Consider the following 18,509-nt stretch of genomic DNA (forward strand, 5'->3'; position numbering starts at 1 on the left):
AGGTGAAGCCAGGGGAGGGAGCAGGTAGGTGGACTCCATGCAGGACCCACACAGGTACATATTCCAGCTTCTATATTAAGGGATGGGTTCAAGGGAATTTATATTACTTCAAATTCATGAGCGGATGAGGACCAAGCATAAACCAAGTAGGAGGTCACATTCTTCACAGGATTATAATCAAGCAAATTCTCTGCAGTAGAGTTTAAAAATACTTCAAAACACTTGAGTCTGTAAAGAGAATAAATATTATTCAAAAATCCCTTTAAAAGTGATGACAAGGGCTGGGGCTGTAGCTCAGTGGTAGAGCGCCTGCCTTGCATGTGGGCGAAGGCAGAAAGACAAGAGTGACTCATCAGATGAGACACAGGGGAAACAGACCAGAACCCAGAGCTTCCGTAAGAGGGTCCCAGCTGGAAGTGTGTCTGGGACGGTGACTCTGGTGACTCTGGCCATCGAGAGGAAACCCAAGGAGAGGAAGACATCTTCACAGCGTAAAGAGAAGACACTGAAGATGACAGTGAACCCAGGAGCAGCTGCAATGAAGGTGCAAAGCCGTGACCTCTGAGGAGTGACATCAGTGGAACTTGGAACTCAGTGAAAGTTAGGAGCAGGTAAGAGGAAGAGTACATTCGGGTGTTAATTGGGGACATTTTTTTTTAAACAAAACATAAACAAGTTTGTACATGTGACTGAGTTTGACATATTTTCAGAATCCTCAGGGTGGGATGTCTACAGATGTAACCCAGCCATTCAGGCTGTCTGAAGGAGTGAGAAGATGTAGGGAGAAACCAACTGGCCAGGAAGAGAGCACGGAGCAATGCTGTCCCAAACGAACAGAATGTAAGCCACAAAAAAAGTCATACACATGGTTTGAAATTTTCTAATAGTCACATTAAAAAAATAAGAATAAAGAGGTGAAAGAAATTACAGCAATACATTTGATACAATCCAAAATATCCAAAAAGATAGCAAGACACCTACAAAAGCTAGGGAAGATCACTCATAAAAAAAAAAAAACTTGGTTAGGATTAAGACACGTATAGAACTAAATGACACACAAGAAAAAACAACATAGTACTCACTGTTTCAGAAGATGGTCTCTGTAAACTGTCAGCTTGTACCCAAATGCTCTCTGTCACAAATGCTATGTGTTCTGCTTCAAGTATAAAGGGAGAGACAAGAAACAGGGTCCATTTGTTCAAGTCATCAATGGACTGCACAGAGGGAGAGAAACATAGAGGATTCAGTGTCACTTCAAACCACAACTGCCACTTATCTCAGCATGCCAGACATACCCGCCCCTCTGCAATTCCAGGTATGATCTACCTAAGATTATCTGATGCTCTTCTGCAGACATTAACCCTGTGCTTCTTGTTTAACTGTGACTGTTCAAACAGCCCCAAAGCCCTCTGAGACTCTTGACAGCTTTAAAGTCTCTGGATATTTGTTTTCACACAATTAATTCTGACCACCATTGCTTACAGATTAGCACATAGTTTTCCAAATTACATTTGAGGCACATTTAAGAATGAGGAGGTCTGGAAGAGCCTGCCTGGCTACTGCAGTCTTATGACCTGATCCTTCATTCCCATGGGCACCAGGCCCGGCAGCACAAGGCAGCTGTCCTTTGTGCTTGCATTACTCATACTGAAGTAAACTGTTCTTTCCCCTGAGACCTGGGAAGTGCATAATCTTTTTGAAACTCACAAAACAGTCAAACCCAGGGCTGAGGGTATAGCTCAGTGGTATAGCACTTGCCCAACAGGCATGAGGCCCTGAGTTTGAAGCCCAATATTGCAAAAAAAAAAATAAAATAAAACAAATACAGAGATAAGATAGGATATTTCTGGTAAAGACCCTTACCATATGCAAAAAAGCCATCAAACATATTTTAGAGAAAATGTAAATTCAAGAGTGATTTTAATTTAGCTTTTTTTTTAAATTATCTTTTTAGTTGTAGATGGACACAATCTTTATTTATTTATTTTTATGTGATGCTAAGGTCCAAACCCAGTGCCTCATGCATGTAAGGCAAGTGCTCTACCTCTGAGCTACATTCCCTGCCCTAATTTAGCTTTTTTAAAAGGAGATTATAGTCAAGATTGGTCAGCAGATCAGATATGGTCCCACTGGGCCCTCCTTATCAGTGGTTCTACATCCTGGATTCAAACCAAAAAAAAAAGAAAAAAGAAAAAAAAAGAAAAAGAAAAATAATTAAATCTGTACTAAACAAGAACAGACTTTTTTGGTCATTATTAGCTACACAATGCAGTTTAGGTAATAACAATAATATAGTAACAACCACTTACACTATATTAGGTATTATATATATTGATCTGGGGGCTGAGGATGTACTCAGGGGTAGAGTACTTGCCTAGCATGCATAAGGTCCTGGGTTCAATCCCCAATACCACCAAAAAATAAATAAATCAATTAAAAGATTTGAATATAAGGAAGATTTTTTGCATAGTAGGCAAATACCACATCCCTTTATATAAGGGATTTGAGCATCTCTGGATTTTGGTGCCTTGTTTTTGGTGGGCTAATGCCTTTTTAAATTAATTTGCTGTTCTTTAGGAAGCATTTAAAAAAACTGTTTAAAAAGGGTTTTTTAGCCTACCAAAAACAAGAAACATATTGGGGTGGGGACGAAAATCCAAGGCTTCTGGGGGAAGCCTTATCACCACCACCACCAGCAGCCACAAAAAGGCTCCAATGCCCAACAGAGGAACCATATCTCAGCAAAACTAACAGTGTAAAACAGAAGCACAGCATGTTACAGAATCCCTGAAATCATCAAATCGCCCAGGGCTCAAGGGGTAGGCAAGAGCAGAAAAAATTAAAACATTTACGTCTCAAATTTCGTGTATGTTAAAATTTTACTCTAAACTCTAAAGAATATATTTTAAATAAATCAAGTCTAGAAGCTCCTGCAGTAGTAAAATCCACTCTGTAATTATTCTTCATTTTATTTTTCTCAACAGGTTTCCTAAGGTGGCCACTGGATGTAATGAACTTCCCCCCTTGGGTCCAGGTGGTACTTGGGTGGTACTCGTTTTGTACATTCCTAGGAAGAACTGAGAGAACCCGTTCAGTGTGTATACTATATTTTTTAACTTAGGGTGTCCTTTATTTGCTACCGGTACAATTTCATTCCACACCTAAGCACAGGCACAACAGAACGTTCAACACTGAGACAAGATTTTGATTCTCTCATGGGTGTTGTGATTTCACCTACGTTTAAATAACTTTTTAAAATCTCATTTTATTGCTGAAAGTGACCCAACTTTCCAGATGGAAGAAGTTTTTCTAAAAGCAAAAACTCTTCTCAGCGTTAGTTATTGCGATGCCCATGGCAATTTGCTTAGAAATGCACTGTGAAGTCCATTTCCCAAACAGCTGCCTGGAAAGAATCACTGTCCCTTGTCACAGCAAGGGCGCGTTTTTTACAGCGATTACAAGGCAGGCCCACGCCACTGTAGGTGACTGGGCCAGCTGGACAGTGGCCACCATCCCAAGAACCAGGCCCAGAAACAAAGACCGAGCGTCAGCCAAAGCGCTGAAGATTCAGAGTGGGCTGCCGAGAAGATGCAGAGCGCATGGGACATGTCCTGGCCCTGGCAGGGACAGCCTCCTGCCGCGCTCAGGTCCCCCAGAGGCTGCCCACCATGCGGAGCGCTGCAGGGAGGCCGGGTTCCCCCCGCCAGGCTCAGCGGGGTCTCGCGCGAAGCCGATGGCGCTTCTGGCCCCGCTCCGCGCCCGCCCACCTGGCTCTCGCCGACGCAGAAGACAGGGCCGCCACGGCTCAGGCACACGCACGAACCGCAGAGCCGCACCGCTGCGCCGCAGAAGGTGAAGGAGCAGCGTGAGGCGTGCAGCCGCCGCACTGTGGTGCGCAGGAGCGCGGCAAGCTGGCGCCCCCAGCGCGCCCACAGGTACAGGTAGCACAGCGTGATGAGCATGGCCGGGAGGCTCGCCCGCCGCGCTCCGCCCCGCCGGCCTGCGGGAAGAGGCCCACCTCAGACAGGCTGCGCGGGCGGGGGAGCGCAGGCACCAGGAAGGGACACCGCGCGGGGCGAGCGAGGCCGCGGAGGCCTCTGGGGTGGGTACCTGAGTGCAGGGAGAAGCCCCCACGTGGGAGGTGTGCAGGAGCTCAGGAGCATGGGGGCCGCCCGGCTGGCGGCCGCAGAAGGGTGGGCGGTGCAGCGAGACTGCGCATGTGCACTGCCAGCCCACGTGACGCGCCTGCAGCCTGTGCTGCTGCCTGCTACCGCCCGCCAACCGGCTGATGTGGTGGGCCTTAGGCGGCGGCGGCGGCGGCCCGAGGATCGCGGGCTGCGGGCCCTCGTGAGTGCACAGCCAGCGCGTGGCAGGGCTCCCGGATGTGTCACCTTGTCCCGTCACAGTCGAGATGCCCCGGGAGCTGGGCCCTCCACACCCCCTCCGTGGGTGTGTGGTGAGTGTGGGTGTGTGCGCGTCGCCCCGCCATCCCTTGCAGAGGTGCCTGCTGTGTGTGCGTGGGCCGGTGTGGCCGTTTCTGTCTGTCCCGGTGGGTGTGTCCCCTTTGTCCGCCCCCTTCGCGAGCTTGGGCCTAGGGTGCCTGTGCGACGTGGGGGCGGCCACTGTGTGCGTACCCCCCTGCAGCCCTGCGCCCCGGTCTCGGTTCGTGCGTGGGTGACACCTGCTAGGCGCGCATGCACGAGCCCGTGGGTCTCCTCCTGGTCCCCTTTGTGTAGGTGGCCAGTTTTCTCGGAGGCGGCGTGGGCGCTCACCGCCTCGGTGGGTGGCTCCCCTTTTGTCACTGTTCCCTCTGGGGCGCGCGTCCCCAGCGCGCTGTGGCCGCTCCTGCTGCGGTCTCCACCCTCGCCTGGCGCATCCCCCGCGAAAGTGTGCGTCTTCGCGTGGGTTCGGCATAGGGCCTGTCGCGTGATCTCGTGTGCGGGGATGAGTTTGCGAGTGTTCCTGAGCGCGCGCTCGGGCCCTTGCATGTCTGCGTTCTCCGCGTTCTAGACACCTGTGTGCTGAGAAGGGCTGCCAGTCCAGAGCCGCCCCGTGCGCAGGGGATTGACCAGGGAGGGGGACGCCGCCCCAGCGCTCCCGCTCCGCGGTTCCTTCGCTGAGCCTCCTCCTTCCCCAGAACGCCAACGCGAAGGGGGAAGGCATCCAAGGGTCTGGCGGCCACCTGCTCTGCAGTGTCTGCGACGTCATTTTGGCCAGTGGAGCCATACTGTTCTGGGGACAGAATAGGGAGACCTATTAGGGGGAAAAATTGATCAGAGACATGGGTGAATGGGATGGTACCAGTGAGTTGTTCCTTTTCTAGAGGCGCCCTAGATTCCGAACGCCCTTAAGATGCCAGCTCCTTCCAAAATATGTGCCCCTGCCAGCCGGCAAATGCATAGTAGCTATCCCTGGACGTTCTCCATGATACTTACTGGTTTACAGTGTTTTATGACGTTCACATAAATGTCTTTCTGTTCTGCCCAACGGTGAGGGAAAGGAGGTAGAAATCTTAATTCCTCTCCTTGGGAGGAGTAAAATCACAGTTTGCTTATGATTACAGTCCTAGTTAGGACACCTTTTGTTGAAAGAAATTTGTATTTTATCATCAGGATAGTGGAATTTATTATAAGGATATATGGGAAAAGAAACTTCAAACCCATTAGGGACCCACCTACTACTATTATTATTCGTTCCTGCTTTGCACTCAAGGGCTGCGCTTGGTGTGTCTCTGTTCTGCGGCAATTTCCTATTCTTGACTACTTTTCCATTCTTTTAATTTGTGGAGCATTTTGAATATAAATGGAGATCTAATAGATGATTTAGATTTTACAGATGTAATTATTTTGCCAGATTTACTTCAAATCTTTTTTGTAAAAAAATGAAATTAAAAGATTGTGGAGGTACTTTCAGTTCCTCCCCCTCCTTACCTAGAGATAGCCACTGTGTTTAGGTTTGTGTAAATCATTTCTTTGCATATTTTATACTTTGCTCACGATGAATCTACAAACATACATTGTGTTGTTGGATTTTAAACTAATGATATTAAACTACGTGTGTTTTTTTGCAACTTGCTTTTTTCACCCAGTATCACATTTAGAGATTTCTATATGAATAAATTGAATGATCAGTTATGAATAATCTTTGGTGAATTCATTTTAATTCCTGGTATAGAATTACATTGTATGAATATACCATAATTTATACATTCCCCTATTGATGGACTATGAAGTTGTTTCCAGTTTTTGACTCTTTAAAAACAGTCCTGCAATAAATATCTTTGTACCTGTGTGCTGTGCACACATTTGGAAGTTTCTCTAGGAAGTATGTCTGTGTAGTAGATTTGCTGGGTAGAAGTATGTGCATCTTCAATTTAAACAGATATTACAGAAGCTCTCAAAGCGGTTTTACCAAGTTTCATTGTTGGTATTGAGTGAAAACACCCATTTCCTCATATCCTTGCTAACAGTATGTCATTATACTACATTTTTTTGTCTTTTCTTTACTGACCAGCTTCCTTATGACTAGCTTGCTGTTGCATTTGCTTGCAGTCATCTAGGCTTTTGCCTTAGTCCTGTGTCAACATATGAGTTCCTGGCTCAAGCTAATTAGCTCAATCTTTAATGCATTTGATCCTCAAAATTAATTTCAATGAACATTTATTATGTACCTAATATTGCGATGGTTGATGTAAAGATAGGATTTCCATGATATGTTATATGTATCTCTCAAGTGGCAGGTGAGGGGAATTAATTAAAGCATTTTTTATAAGATGAATGTTTTAAAAATTTTTTCTCTTTATTTTAATGTTTTAAAAATCCTTTCTCTTTATTTTGATATATTGAAAATGTGTAACATATGCAAGCTGTGAAGCAAAACAATAAAATGAACATCTGTGAATCGACCAGAGTTAATCCAAGAATCAAAATAACCAATATTGAATGTGTTCACCCAAAAGGTGATTATCTTGAATTGTGTGTTATTCTTTGCATTTAAAAAATAATTTTTATCAGATTTGTAAATATCCCTCAACAATGTATTGTATGTTTTCTGTGTTTGGAGAAAAAGAAAGAAAGGAATTACTGGGTACTGTAGTCTTTGGGAACATGTTTATTTCATCCAATGTTACATTTCTAAGGGTCACTGATATTGAGAATGGATGTAAGTCTTTAATTTTTACTGCTGTGTAATATTCCACAGGTGAATATAACACAGCTTATGCATTCTCCTATTGGTGGGTGTTCTGGTTGTTGAGGTTTTGTTACTTTGAAGAGTCTTGTATATACAGAGTTGAAAGAATTTCTTTTAATTTTCATCCTGGGGTATATGATTTTCCAAGTAGTATATGGGAACAGGAGATGTTAATGAATTTCTAGATCATTAAATTCCATATGTGATCTTTCTTGAAACTGTATGCCTGAGACCAATAATAGAGTCCTGCTGGTTCAACTTTCACACCTTCCCTTTCATCACAGTAGTGTTTTACATAACACAAACCACATACCTACAAAGAAGAACTAGGGAATAGCCCCAACTAGGAAAACTCTGGAAACCAAAGAGGTAATTTGGTTTACAGTGTATAGCACTGTTTGGTATACAGTGTATAGCATTGGGGAAAGCCATCTTTAATTCAGGCAACATCTCTCCATTATTTCAAGAGATGCATGTCCAATAAAATTTCACTTTTCTATTTAATTATCAGTATATGTAGCTATTTTGATTAACTGTATTGTTATTAATAATTATGCATTTAAAAGAAACATTCATTTTAGTTTTAAATGCTACTATACTACTCTATAAATTCATCATTTGCAATTATTTAAGCTTGATGCCAGAATTTTTTAGATGTTGTTGTAAAATGTGAGTGATTTTTTTCAAAAGCATTTTTGGTGGTTTATGAGAGGGAAAAGAAAAATAGTAAATGTAAGCTGTTTGCTAGAAGTGGAATTGCTGGGTCAAAGGGTGTGTAAATATTCAACTTTACGAATGATTTCAGGGTTTTAAGTGGTTGTACCAGTTTATATTTTGGCCAAAAGATTTTCCAACTTAGATATTTTCATCAGCAGTGTGTAAGTTGATGTGTATCCTCTCCAATACTTATGTTAGATGTCCTAATATTTGCCACTGGAATGGGTATGTACAATACATCGTTGTGGTTTTAATTTGCATTTGTTTGATTATTGAGATTGAACATCTCTTCATATATTTATGAACCATTTATATTTTCCTTTTATGAAATACCTGGTCATGTCTTTTTATCCATTTTTTTCCTATTTAGTTGTCTTATAAAACTGGTAACAGGTCTTTTATTGATTATATACATTGTAAATGTCTTCTTCCAGTTTTTGGCCAGTCTTTTTACTCTTCATGGTATATTTCATTCACTCTTTCTTAATTTTAATGTTCTGTAACTGAAAACCTTTCTTGTTCTGGGTTTATAAAGACATTCTCAAGTGTTTCTTTCTAGAAGTTTTAAAATGACACTTTTCACATTTAAATTCATAATCCATCTGAAATTTATTTTTCCTTTTTTGGAATGGTGTTAGTGATTCACATTCATTTTATCCCTTCATGTGGTTCCAGCCCCTCAGTCACTAGTGATCTGCTGTACTATTTCTTTTATGTTTGTCTTCTGTGTGCATGATGGGTCTGTTTCTGGTTTGCCTTTCTGCATCACTTGTCACCTGTTATGAATCATTTGCAATCTTTTTCTGTGTTGATACTCACACGGTCTTAATCAATAATGCTATCATTTTACCAGAATTTTGATATCTGGGGAGGACTTGAGTCTCAGCTGTTTTTGGACATTTGGATTCTTTAAAGGATCAATTTGTTACATGAGACATGAAAAACCTTTTGGGACTTAATTGAAATTCATTGAGTAAGTTCTGGGGAGAATTAAAACCCTGAGGATTTTGAGAATATAGTATTTTTATTTATTTAGGTTTTCAGTGTCTTTTAATACAGTTTTATAATTTTCTTTATAGAGATTATTCACTTTTTAAATGCTGATCCAATGTTTTAAATTGTTGTTGGTATTATAAGTGCCAGTGTTTAAGAATCTATTTTTTAAAATTTTAACAGTTAAAACATTTTTATACCTTTATTTTTATTTATTCATTTTTATGTGGTGCCAAGGATCGAACCCGGTGCCTCCTCGCACATGCTAGGCAAGCGCTCTACCAATGAGCCACAACTACAGCCCCAACAATCTATTTTCTGACAATTATTAGTAAGTAGCAATTTAATGTTTTTAATATTGCTTTTTAGTTATCCACTTGATAAACTTCTAATATTTCTAATATATTTCCTGGAATTCCTTGTTTTATGTGAATAATTATATCATTTGCAAATGGTGACAGTTATTTGCTCTTTTATTTTTTAATGTTCTAGCACACTTTTAGATCTATGTTCAATGGAGGTGATTATGATTATTCATTAGAAGTGAGTCATTATAATGGGCTTACAGATCTTATTCCCAATTTTAAAGAGAGTGTTCTCCCATAAAGAATAACATTTTGTATGAGCTTTTGTAGACATCTTTGAATGTGTCCAGGAAATCTGCATTTTGTCATGTTTTTCTGCATCTGTTGAGAAATATCTCCTTTTTTTTCCTTTTTCCCCCCTGTAATTGTTATAAATATAATGAATTACAATTTATGGGTTTGAAAATTCTTTATTCTTGAGATAAATCCAAACTGGTATTGATGGATTATCTGTTTATGAACTCCTGGATTGAATTTGCTAATATTTTCTTCAGAGTTTTTGAATCATTTTATAAATAGAATTCTCTTTTTCCTTATTGACTACCTGATTCTGGTATTACTTTATACTGAACTTATATATTGAATTAGCAAGTAGTTCCTCTTTTTTCAGTTGTCCGAGAGAGTTTGGATTGGTCTGATTTGTTTCTTAAAAAAATTGGTGAAACCTATTTGAAAATGACTTAAATTTAGTATTTTCTTTGTGGAAGCTGAGTAGTCATTAGAAGTTGAATGGTAGTAGGAGTGTTCAGGTTCTCTATTTATTTTAGTTTTAGAAATTTGTCCTTTCATTAGCATGTTTAAAGTTTATTGGCATCAAGTTAATAATATTTTAATATCCCTTTCCATCTTTTCTTTATTTGGATGTTCCCTTTTCTCATTTTGAATATTATTTATGTCTGACTTCTCTCTCTGTCTCTATTTCTCTCTTTCATTATTGCCAAAGTTTGTCTGTTTTATTAATCTTCACAAAAGACTAACTTTTTACGGGGCAAGGCGGGTGCTAGGGATTCAACCCAGGACCTTGTGCATGCTGATTTCCCTCTTTTATTTATGATTTCCTTCCCTTTCTTTTCTTTTTCTAACTTAAATTGCAAGTTTTAACATCAATTTTAGCTATTTTTTCCTAGTATAAGCATGTAATGCTATAAATTTTCTTGAAATTCATTATTTTCTTCATCTAAGTTTCTAATGCTTTTATTAATTTTCAGAAATTAAGTTCTTATAAAAAGTTCAATTTTAATTTTTTTGGCTTACTATTTAGAAATGCTTTCTGTTTGTTTGTTTGTTTTGTCTTGGTACTGGGGATTGAACCCAAAGGGCTTAACTACTGAGCCACATCCCCAGCCATTTTTTATATTTTATTTAGAAACAGTCTGTTTCTGAGTTGCTTAGGGCTTCGATAAATTGCTGAGGCTGGCCTTGAACTCACTATCCTGCTGCCTTATCTTTCCCAGCCACTGGGATTACAGGCATGTGCCACCGCACCTGGCATGTTTTATCTTTTCAAATGTATCTGCATTAACTTTTTCATTGTTTTAATTTTCAGGTGTATCTACATTAATTTTTTTTTCACCTGTGTTGTTAGAGAATGTGTTCTTGTTGTTATTTCATTCTTATTTTTATGACCTTGTCCATAGTGAATTCTATAATTTTTCTGTAATCATTAAAGATAAGAAATTGTGTTGTTCAGTCTTTATTAGTTTTTATCATTAATTGAGAAGAGTATGTTGGAATCTTCTGTTACCTTCTAATAGACTTTTTATACTTCTAATAGTTTTTGTTTTTATGTATTTTGAGGTACTTATATTAGCTGCATACAAGCTTAATATTTTCTCTTAACATATCTACTCTGTTATGATCCTCTCTATTCCTAATTTTGCTTTTTTTGACTTAGAGTCTTTGGTGGTAATTTATCTAGAATGTGCTTTTCATTTGATTTTTACTTTTTTTTCATATTGCTGGTCTTATCTTTCAGGCCCATCAGACAATCAGTGTCTTTTAATTGGTAGGATTAGAAGTTCCTTTAGTTCAAAACTCTTGATTGGTGGTCAACTCAGTTTTTATTTAAAACTATTTTTAACCCTTTTCTTAAGAGAATGTGGTGAAAATATTATACAAAGTCTGCTGCTAGTTTTATTTATGCTTTTTTTGAAGAAAATATCTTTTTCTTATAGCTGCATTGGATTTTGTCTTTGATTTATATCATTTCATTTCTAAGTTTAGATGGAAATTATTTTTTTATTGTATTTTGGATACTGGATGTTCATTCTGAATATTGTCTTTCATGAGATCTAGAAGATTCTGGAGCCTTGTATTCTTTAAATATTGCCTCTTTTTTATTTGGACTGTTCTCCCCTTTTGGAGTTTTAACTGGCTATATGTATGTGTAACTGTTTCTAGATCACTTACTCTTCCCCCATCCTACTTTTCATCTTATTTCTCCTTAATAAAATGTTTAGTGCTGGGTAATTTCATCCTTCTTATCGTCTAGTTTGCCATTTTTCTCTTAGGTGTGCCTAATTTTCTCTCTAATCCCCCATTTTTTCACTTTTAACAATTATATTTTTAATTTCTCAAAGTTTAGCTTGGTTATTTTTCATATATACAGTCATTTATTGTAGTCTCATGTTACTTGCTCATTTTTGTAGTTGTTCACAGACTGTGTCTGGAAATCTCAATGTTTCTATCCTTAGGGGATCCAAATTTATTGCTTTTTTCCCCATCTGTTGTCTGCCCCTCATGGTGGCTTGTTATTTCCAGTGCTTGGTGATCCCCTATTATAAACTCTAAAGATCTATTTGGTAGAAATTTGTGAGAGTCTTGAGAGCCTAACTGGAAGTTACTTTTCTTTCTGAAAGCATTTGTATTAGCTCTGGTTGGGAGACAGGAGTTTAATTTGACCCACTTTTCAGTTCTGACATTTTGCTTCTGGTCTAGGGTTCACTGTCCTGAGAGTCTCCTGAAATATATTTCTGTGAGCAGAAAGTACTTAAAAGTATTTTTTTAAAATCCAAGATCTGCTTTTCTACTTCTTACTGCTTTTGGTTGCCAAGTTCCTGTCTAAACGTTTGCTGCTTTTTGGGGGGAGAGGGTCTCCTGAAATGTATTTCCGTGAGCTGAAATTACTTAAAAGTATTTTTTAAAAATCCAAGATCTGCTTTTCTTGCATTGGTAGTGTCCTTCAGAATCTAGTTCATCATAACTGATGTGATCAGAAGTGTATTTTAAGATTAATTTTAGTAATATATTTAGCTTGTATTAGAAAACTTTTGTTGTATGTTATCAATTTTCTATTAAAATAAATTTGTTTAAAAGGCTGGGTTTTTCTGAAGGGAGATATTAATTAAATAAATAATAGTATAGGTGGCAAGCAGACTGCACAGTGTATCCTCTGGCCCCGTAGTGACCTTACAGAGATGAACCTGTGGTGATCAAACAGTGTAAGAACTGTGTCAGGAGTGGGCAGGGTGCTCTAGGCTTGTAGAGTAGAAGTGCAAAAATAAACTTGGTACTGTGGAAAATGCTTCATAGAATTGAGTGTCAAGGATTGGTAGGCACTAGGTGGTCACAGAGTTTATGAATGATGAGCAGTTGGGTATGACTAGCTTCCATGTTATATATCACAAAGTGACTGGAGATAGAAACAGGAATAGGATCACATGAAATCTATGCTTATAGTAAGGTGGTTGGACTTTATTCTGATAATGAAGGAAAGCTGTTGAATGATTTTCTGCTGTAATATTATATGATCAGTGTTTTAGAGGATACCAGGTTTGACAGTAAACCACAGTTAGGAGATCATTTATGCATTTTTGAGAGGAATAAAGGTAAAGATACAATTAAAGCAGTGGCACTGGACATGAAGAAGTATATGTGTGCTAAGTTTAGATCTTGGGGAAGATGAAATTGAGGATTTAGTGGTCAGTTGGATAGAAATGTTGAGGAAAACAGGAAGTCTAGATTGACCCCCAGATTTTTGGTTTGAGTAAACATGTGGCATGTAGAGCAATTAACTGATAAATAGCATATAGAAAGAGAAAAGAACTTGGTTTCATTTGCTTTTTTTTTGAGGAAAAAGTTATTTGTTTTTCAACTTACTGAAAATTACTGAGGGGCTTATGGGACATATTGGTTAAGATCCAATAGCAATTGGGACAGAGGGTCTAGAAGTTAAGAGAAGGATTTGGGATTTTAGCATTTGGCAGTTTGGAAGCCATTGTTTTCCTACAGTACCATATGAGATAATTTTAAATAGTACCTGGATAAGCACTTGAATTTTTTTAATAGTTAGGATTTTATGTGTATGAAAAAACATAACTTGTGGATCAAACCTATGACATCATGGACATTATCACTTAGGCCAAGTGAGTACAATGAAAGGAAAATATTAGTAAAAATACATGTGATATATGGAAATGGCAACAATCATGGTGAAGCTATGCAAATAAAGTTCAGAAAGTGTTGTTTTAAGCCCTGTGTATGGTGGATAAGGTCACCAAGGACCTTAATTTTACTGAGACTTTTTCCCATTTTTATAGTGGAGATGTTGGCATGTGGGGCTACTAAGAATTGTTATGAGAATGAGATGATGGCTTGTAAAGCACTTAGTGCAGTATTTTGACACATTGTATAGAGTTTGCTAGGAAGCCTGTTATTGTTCTTCACTTTAGATATTGCAAGGTTTTAATACACTAAATTGGATATAATAAGAAGGATTTATTAAAGAAATATTTCAAAGATTGATGGTGGTCTTGCTTAGGAAAAAAGAAGCTTTACTAGTTCTAATCATAATGGGATAATAGTGAAAGTGAAAAGGTGTAAGAAATGGTGTTAATCTTGGTGCTGGTGATGGTAGAAAAAGAAAGCCTTTATTTGGGCAAGAGTTAGAAGTAGTAAAATGAATTTTTCAGTGATATTTAGTGTAGCTGTTCTCTCAGAGCTCTAAAAATCCTCATTATTGAACTTTTTTTTTCAGGGGGAAAAAACACAAAATCTTAATCTAAAACTCTGGCCCTAGTTTCCCTTTTCCCCCATTGAAATAAATATTTTTAAAACATGTGTCTTGGTAATGTGAGGTTTTTTTTCCCTCCTTTGTAGTCTAGCAGTGCTCTGTGTTGTGGTGGTTGGGAGACTATTAGAAGAAGGTGTAGTTACAAGATGGCATGTCTGGATTTGGACATCCATTCATGTCTGAATGTCTGGAAGAGATTTGAAAGACTCACCCTGGACCACTCTGGTCCTGTCCCTTTCCCCAAGATGGAGAGATGATGAGAGACACATAGCGGAGTATGAACACTGATAGGAAACTGTTTCTCAGTGCTAAGGATTTAGTTCAGGCCAGGAAATTGAGAATGTAGCATTTCATGTATGGTAAAACATGGGATGCAGTAAAAGCAGGTGGAGTAAGAGTGCAGCAGTGGGAAGATGCCTTTCTATTTTGAGCAGTCATTTGAGGCTTACTGAATGCTAGGCACATACAAAGTAAATAACAGTGCCCTTATCTTCCATCTAAGGGATACATGTAAACAGATAAGTTCAGAGTAGTGATGGTGAATATCTGAGCCTGAGGAAAGGAAGAAGCAGATAAAACTATTGGGAGAGAATGGGGGGAGAATCACAGAATGGGGACAAAAATCAGTGTTCTGATTGGAGTTCCTTAAGCATAGGTTTTTAGTATTTTTCAGTTATACTATAGAAGCCAGGAAGAATGCTGCTCATGTCATCTCAAATGATTTAATTACTGAATTGGATTATGTTATTTCCTTAGGATTGTGTGCCATGGACAATTTTACTGATGGAGACTTCACTGTGGTGGATTGTGCATTGTTGGAAGATAGCCCTTACGAAGATGATTGTGTCTTTGCTCCTGAATATACGACGAATAACTATGTTCGTGTGACTCAGCTTTACTGTGATGGAGTGGTAAGTAGGTTTGTTAAATTTTTGTTTTTAACATGGTATATCCTAAAGGCTTTCTGATTTAGGGCATTTGAGTAAAGATTTTGTGTGTGTATGTGTGTGTGTGGCTATGGGTTTTTATAAGAAGGAACACATGCTTTTGAAGAGGTTATTATTCAAAAGAAATAAGCTGTGCCTCAACAATAAGAATAGATTTCAGAGAATAAGTGAAGACATTAGGCGGCTTTCTGAGAATTAGAAAAACTCTTGAATAGAGTTGTAGAAAGAAACTCAGGAAACATGAAAAAGGCCTTAAATTAAGACTCACTGGCTACAAATATATTCAAAGCATATAAGTAAATGTACATTAGATGTTTTTCAGTTTAGTTCTGCTAATCCATTGATTGAAAGTCAAAAAGTATACTTGTGTATTTTACCAGTTGCAAATCGAAATAATTTTCTTTTTTTTTTAGGATATGAAGTATAAAGATTATGCCCAAAGCGAGAAATATTTAGGTGAGCATGTTGACATATTAACGTTAATTTATTGATGGACCACAAATGGAGGTGATTTATCTAGTCATATCAACAAATCAGATTTGTCTTCTTAAAAATAGATTCTTACTATGTTTTTTCCTGGAACCCAAAATCTTTCTTTGTAAATTGAGTTTTAGCCAACACTTAAAATATTCTTAACATCTAGCAGTTTAAAACCTTAATTCATTTCTTGTCTTCTCATATCCATTTTTACCTTTTCTGTATAGCAGTGTTGATTCATTAAAAATCAGGGCACAAATATTAATTTTAAGCTTTTTTATTTTAATTAAGACATCTGCAATATATGGTGTAGTAAACCACTTTCTGTCCTGCAAGATTACTGTGATGCCATTAAAATATATATCTTCTGGCCACTTCTTTTTCAACATCAGCACAGTTCTGTAATATCATGATTACATCCCTGTGTGGAGACCATGTAAGTCACTATATGTTATTCATTTTGGATGAGTGGTGATAAGCATGTTGCACAGTGCTAAGGAATGTCAAATACAATGGAAGGGTTATACCTCATTCTTCTTTTTTTTTTTTGTGGTGTTACTGTGGGTTGAACTCAGGGTCTTCCCCGTGCTTGACAAGCTACACCTTAAACCCTTTTTTAAAAATTTTATTTTGAGATGCAGTCTAGCTAAACAAACTTTAAGCTGGCCTTAAACTTGAAATCCTCCTGCCTCACCATCTGGAATAGCTAGGATTTTAGGCATATGCCACTACACTTGGCTTACTCTTCATTCCTATATGCTGTTCAGTTTTGCTTTTGTTTAACAGGAAGAAAAGTAAATTCTTGGAATTTGAATATGAAAGAAAATTTATAACATTATAATGAAATAATTCTGAATAGTATTAGATGGTAGACTTGAAGTTAAGTCAGGAAAAATTAAAATACTTTTATAAATGTGAGTGGTATAGAACTGAGAGAGAGGGGATATATGGTTTGGTCCATTTAATAAACTCCTTATTTATGTTACCTAGAGTGGAGAAAAGAACTGAATGTTTTTGTCAGATAGCTTGTAATATAAGCATAAAATTCAGTGAATTTGTATACATGAGAAAGTAATCTTTCCAAAAATAAATTTGTCTTTAAACAGTTCTCATGCCTCTGAAATGAGTTTGAAGAAATTACAATATCTTGAGTTGATGTAAGATATTTTGGATTTGGCAAAGAAAGTTGCGGTAAGTGGTAGAATGTAGCCCCGCCTCCAAAGAATGTAAATATAGAGTGTCAGTTGTTAACTGTTAACTGCTATAAACTGTGTTACCAGTTTATAGCAGTTAACAGATAAGCTTTTCAGTTTTCTTTACCTGAGATTATTCTGCTGTCAGAGTGTGCATGGTATGGAAGTGATAACGTTGATAACCAATGTCCTGGTTCTGCCATGCCATAATGGACCAGGACAGCTTCTTGATATTAAAGGAGAGAAATTAGAATTTGTCACTAATGAAAGGGGGCCCTGGTTCATAGAAACCTTAATCACAGGTTCTAAAAGTAAACGAACTCTGTCTTTTGACATAAAAACATACCACTATTGACAAATACTTTGCCTTTGGGATAAAATTTATCAGGATAGATTTGAGAAGGTGTCTTTGTACTATGGTGATTCTCTCTCTCTCTCTTTTGGGGGTGGGAGACTGAACTCAGGGGCACTCAACCACTGAGCTACATCCCCAGCCTGTTTTGTATTTTATTTAGAGACAGGGTTTCACTGAGTTGCTTAGTACCTCGCTTTTGCTGAGGCTGGCTTTGAACTCATGATCCTTCTGCCTTGACCTCCTCTCTTTTAAAAAGCCATTTGATAATTTTTCTTATCTCATTTGGATCCTATCTGGTACCAAATCTGCTGGAGCTCAAATCCTTCATAAAAAATGGTATAGTATTTGCTGTACCTTGTACACTTGCTCACATATATTTTAAATAATCTCTAGGTCACTATATAATACCTAGTACTCTGTAAATACTATGTAAATAGTTGTTGTACTGTATTGCTTAGGGGAAATGACAAGAAGAAAAGTCTGTACATGTTCCTATAGACCCTTTTTGGTCTTTCCAAAAGTTTTTGATCTGCATATGGTTGCATCTGCAGTTGCAGAACCCATAGATATTGAGGGTCAACTGTACATCCCCAAATATTGGATATTACATTCTCCTTTTCTATATAAATAATCCCCTAGCTTATTTTTGATATTAAAGATGGAAACCCAGATCCATTTTTCCTAGGTATTGGTTTCTTGATTGTCTTTGGAGCTAATTGATGGGTCTTCTTTCACCTTGGTTTCTCAGAAAGGAGAACTAATGAAAATGAAAGGAAATGAAGAGTTTTCCAAAGAAAGATTTGATATAGCTATTATCTATTACACCAGAGCCATTGAATATAGGTAAGAGCAAAACAGAGCAATGAGATCCTTTTTGTGTGGCAGCTCAAGTTAGAATGTTAGGATAAATAAAAATAAGATCAAGAATTGTAGAATCTTCCAAATTGATATGCATAATAGATTTTTATTTTTTATCTTTAGTTATTAGTAGCATTGGAGGTAACCTGAGTATTTGGAACTGATTAAATCCTGCAATTCAAGCAAGTCAGGTGCAGTGGTGAATTTGGTTCTGCCTTGCTCCATTTTCTTAAGGCATTCCAGCAGAGTCACCTGTTATTGTCTTTTTCTCATTTTGCTGTCAACTACTTCCTTATAAATTATTAACTGATCAAAAAGGATTAGTTCCTAATACTTAAAATGCTACCTACTTAGGAGGTTTTGCTTTCTTAGAGGAAACTTTTAAAGGAAAAATAGTTGCAA

At 38.1% G+C, this 18,509-nt stretch overlaps 1 protein-coding gene across 1 annotated transcript; it reads left to right on the top strand.

Annotated features, from left to right (window-relative positions):
- The first annotated feature begins 3,960 nt into the window (after nucleotides 1-3,960).
- Nucleotides 3,961-16,131, top strand: LOC144374767 (uncharacterized). Its single transcript, XM_078037505.1, has 4 exons — nucleotides 3,961-4,456; nucleotides 15,034-15,188; nucleotides 15,638-15,680; nucleotides 15,993-16,131. The coding sequence occupies exons 1-4, from the start codon at nucleotides 3,961-3,963 to the stop codon at nucleotides 16,112-16,114; spliced, it is 816 nt and encodes a 271-aa protein (XP_077893631.1). The 3' UTR covers nucleotides 16,115-16,131.
- The last annotated feature ends 2,378 nt before the right edge of the window (nucleotides 16,132-18,509 follow it).

This window comes from Ictidomys tridecemlineatus, unplaced genomic scaffold (assembly GCF_052094955.1).
Source record: "Ictidomys tridecemlineatus isolate mIctTri1 unplaced genomic scaffold, mIctTri1.hap1 Scaffold_87, whole genome shotgun sequence".
NCBI classification, from domain to species: domain Eukaryota; kingdom Metazoa; phylum Chordata; class Mammalia; order Rodentia; family Sciuridae; genus Ictidomys; species Ictidomys tridecemlineatus.

What these genes read in the sequence shown, in the direction of transcription:
- LOC144374767 (XM_078037505.1), top strand. Translation starts at nt 3,961, where the DNA reads ATGGCCGGGAGGCTCGCCCGCCGCGCTCCGCCCCGCCGGCCTGCGGGA. An exon ending in ACCCCCTCCGTGGGTGTGTG is followed by an intron (nt 4,457 to 15,033) that starts GTGAGTGTGGGT and finishes TTATTTCCTTAG; the next exon opens with GATTGTGTGCCATGGACAAT. An exon ending in CCAAAGCGAGAAATATTTAG is followed by an intron (nt 15,681 to 15,992) that starts GTGAGCATGTTG and finishes ATTTTAATTAAG; the next exon opens with ACATCTGCAATATATGGTGT.